The sequence below is a fragment of the Pollachius pollachius genome (assembly GCF_949987615.1).
Source record: "Pollachius pollachius genome assembly, contig: scaffold_553, whole genome shotgun sequence".
Classification (NCBI taxonomy): domain Eukaryota; kingdom Metazoa; phylum Chordata; class Actinopteri; order Gadiformes; family Gadidae; genus Pollachius; species Pollachius pollachius.
In genome coordinates, this window is record NW_027641381.1 from 1 (window position 1) to 2,500 (window position 2,500).

At 46.2% G+C, this 2,500-nt stretch overlaps 1 protein-coding gene across 1 annotated transcript in view; it reads right to left on the minus strand.

The window, feature by feature from the left end:
• Window positions 1-68: 68 nt before the first annotated feature.
• LOC307091651 (IQ motif and SEC7 domain-containing protein 3-like) overlaps window positions 69-2,500 on the minus strand; it is a gene marked incomplete at both ends in the record, with an annotated part of 10,457 nt that continues 8,025 nt past the window's right edge. The window contains 2 exons of the mRNA XM_079759295.1: window positions 69-231; window positions 2,269-2,368. Of these exons, the coding sequence (XP_079615421.1) occupies window positions 69-231; window positions 2,269-2,368 (263 nt within the window). The remainder of the gene's footprint in view (window positions 232-2,268; window positions 2,369-2,500) is intronic.

The window sequence follows — 2,500 nt, forward strand, 5'->3', positions numbered from 1 at the left end:
ACACACACACACACACACACACACACACACACACACTCACACACACACACACGTAGCAGGAGGGGTACCCACACTCGATGCGTATCTGCTCCATCTCGGACACCTCTGCGATGGACTCCTTCAGGTCCTCCAGGAACTTGAGCAGCTCTTCGGCGCTCGGAGCGCAGAAGTTGAGCACCTGCTTCCTGTCCGAGCCGAAGGGGGACAGGATGCTGATGCCATGGGGGTAGTCTGAGAACGCACAACACAACAGAGGTACTCTGAGAACGCACAACACAGCAGAGGTACTCTGAGAACGCACAACACAACAGAGGTACTCTGAGAACGCACAACACAGCAGAGGTACTCTGAGAACGCACAACACAGCAGAGGTACTCTGAGGACGCGCAACACAGCAGAGGTAGCCTGAGAACGCACAAAACAACAGAGGTACTCTGAGGACGCACAACACAACAGAGGTAGTCTGAGAACGCACAACACAACAGAGGTAGTCTGAGAACGAACAACACAGCAGAGGTACTCTGAGAACGCACAACACAACAGAGGTACTCTGAGAACGCACAACACAACAGAGGTAGTCTGAGAACACACAACACAACAAAGGTAGTCTGAGAACGCACAATAACACAGCAAAGGTCAGAAATGACCAAACAGTTGTTTCAATTGGTTGAATCACACATGTGTGTGAATGCGAATGTCACAAATGTACAACAGAGTTGTTCTCATGCCACGAGGAGAGAAGGTCTGGGCTCCACGCTGTGGACCTGTGGATGGTGAGGTGAGTCAGAGAGCGAGAGCTCTCCGTAGTAATCACGTCGTAAAATTCTACTTCAAAGAACTCAGTATTCCTCCTCCATGTTCCTATCGCCTCGTCTTCTTCTTCTCCTTCCCGCTCCGGGAGCTGATTACCTGGCGCACACGGCTCGAATGAGGGAAGAGATCAGAAAACAGGATTTGGCTGGTAGGACCAGAGCTGTCCAGACGCTGTCTGATCAGCTCACCTTCCGTCTGAGGACTAACTCTCACCTGTCAGGAAGGATTTTATATCTAAGATTTGCTGGCGTCAAATATTCTTTTAATATATAAAACACCACAGGTTGCATACAATGAGGTTTAACATGAGTTCATTCATACTTAATTAAACGTTGTCAAAATCCCTAATAATACTATGATACTGTCATACTATAATGTAGAGTGTAGGCCATACGTGTGAACACTACCTGGTCACAAGTACTACTGCTGGACCACTTGTGTACAGACAAGGTAATAAAACACCTTCTATATCCCTGGAGCATAGAAGGTGGGGTCCGTTAAAAGGATAGAAAAACACTTAAAGCGCTTCTGCAATGAAAGTTTTCAATACTGCGGATCACACACACACACGCACACACACACCCACAACTCCATTGTTTCTGGATGAATCACTCGGCTGTTATAAGGTTCACATCACAACTAATGTGGAAGACGCAATAAATCACAAGAAGGTTTCAAACGCTGGCGTTAATCAATTCTATTGAATCGCCCTCTTCTCAACCCTATTGTTTCAGCCACAAAGCACAAGGAAAGTCTCTGCCTCTGGAGAGCCCTAAATAAATCCATTTGAGAGACACGTCTTGTCGGAAAAATTTCCCTTTTTCATTTTTCATTTCGGCCCTCTTCGCTCCTGTGCGTCGCGCTCCTCCTCGGTGGAACGTCCCTTCTGTACCCCCCCTCCCAGACTTAGTGCCGTGTACCTTTCTGCCACAGAGGAATATAGAAGAAGATAGTACTTTCAAATTGTTATTTCTCTGTCTCACTTGTTGGGCAAGGATTCAAGGGAGGGAGGGGAGGGAGAGGGGGGAGAGAGAGAGAGGAGATAAGGGTGACATTGTCAACTGCAGCCCATTTTACCAATGCTATATACCTGGACGGAGTGTTGGCACAATATTCATCAAATAGTATAGCAGCTCACTGAAGCATGAGGCGACAGGAAGTCAGTCCTTCCCTTTCCATCGTCATTCACGATCATTTAGGATCACCCAGTGTACTTTGTTTTAACAATGCATTTTGTGTTTCACAGATAAACAATTGACAACCGGCTGCTTTTATTGGCCAAATATTGAGAATAAAATGGCAAATGCGATCTGATTTCAGTTAAGTAATGCTTTTTTCAACCAAGATAAAAGGATGGAAGGCTAAGTTCAGTGGTGTGATTGTGTGAGTGTGAGTGAGTGTGAGTGTGTGTGTGTGTGTGAGGGTGTGTGAGTGTGTGTGTGTGTGCTGACTCACACTCGTTCTCAAACAGGTGGAACTGCAGGCCCAGCAGGCCCATTGCTTTACAGAAGGTGTACGCTGCAGAGCTCTTCTTCTTCGGACACAGCTTCAGAATCTGGTACAAACCAAACCAAGAAGAAGACTTTATGAGCGGTTCAGCTACGTGAGTCAATCACACACTTCACAGGCATTACTGCGTGATAAAAATAAATATTAAAGAAAACCAAAAAAAATGAATCAAACCCAT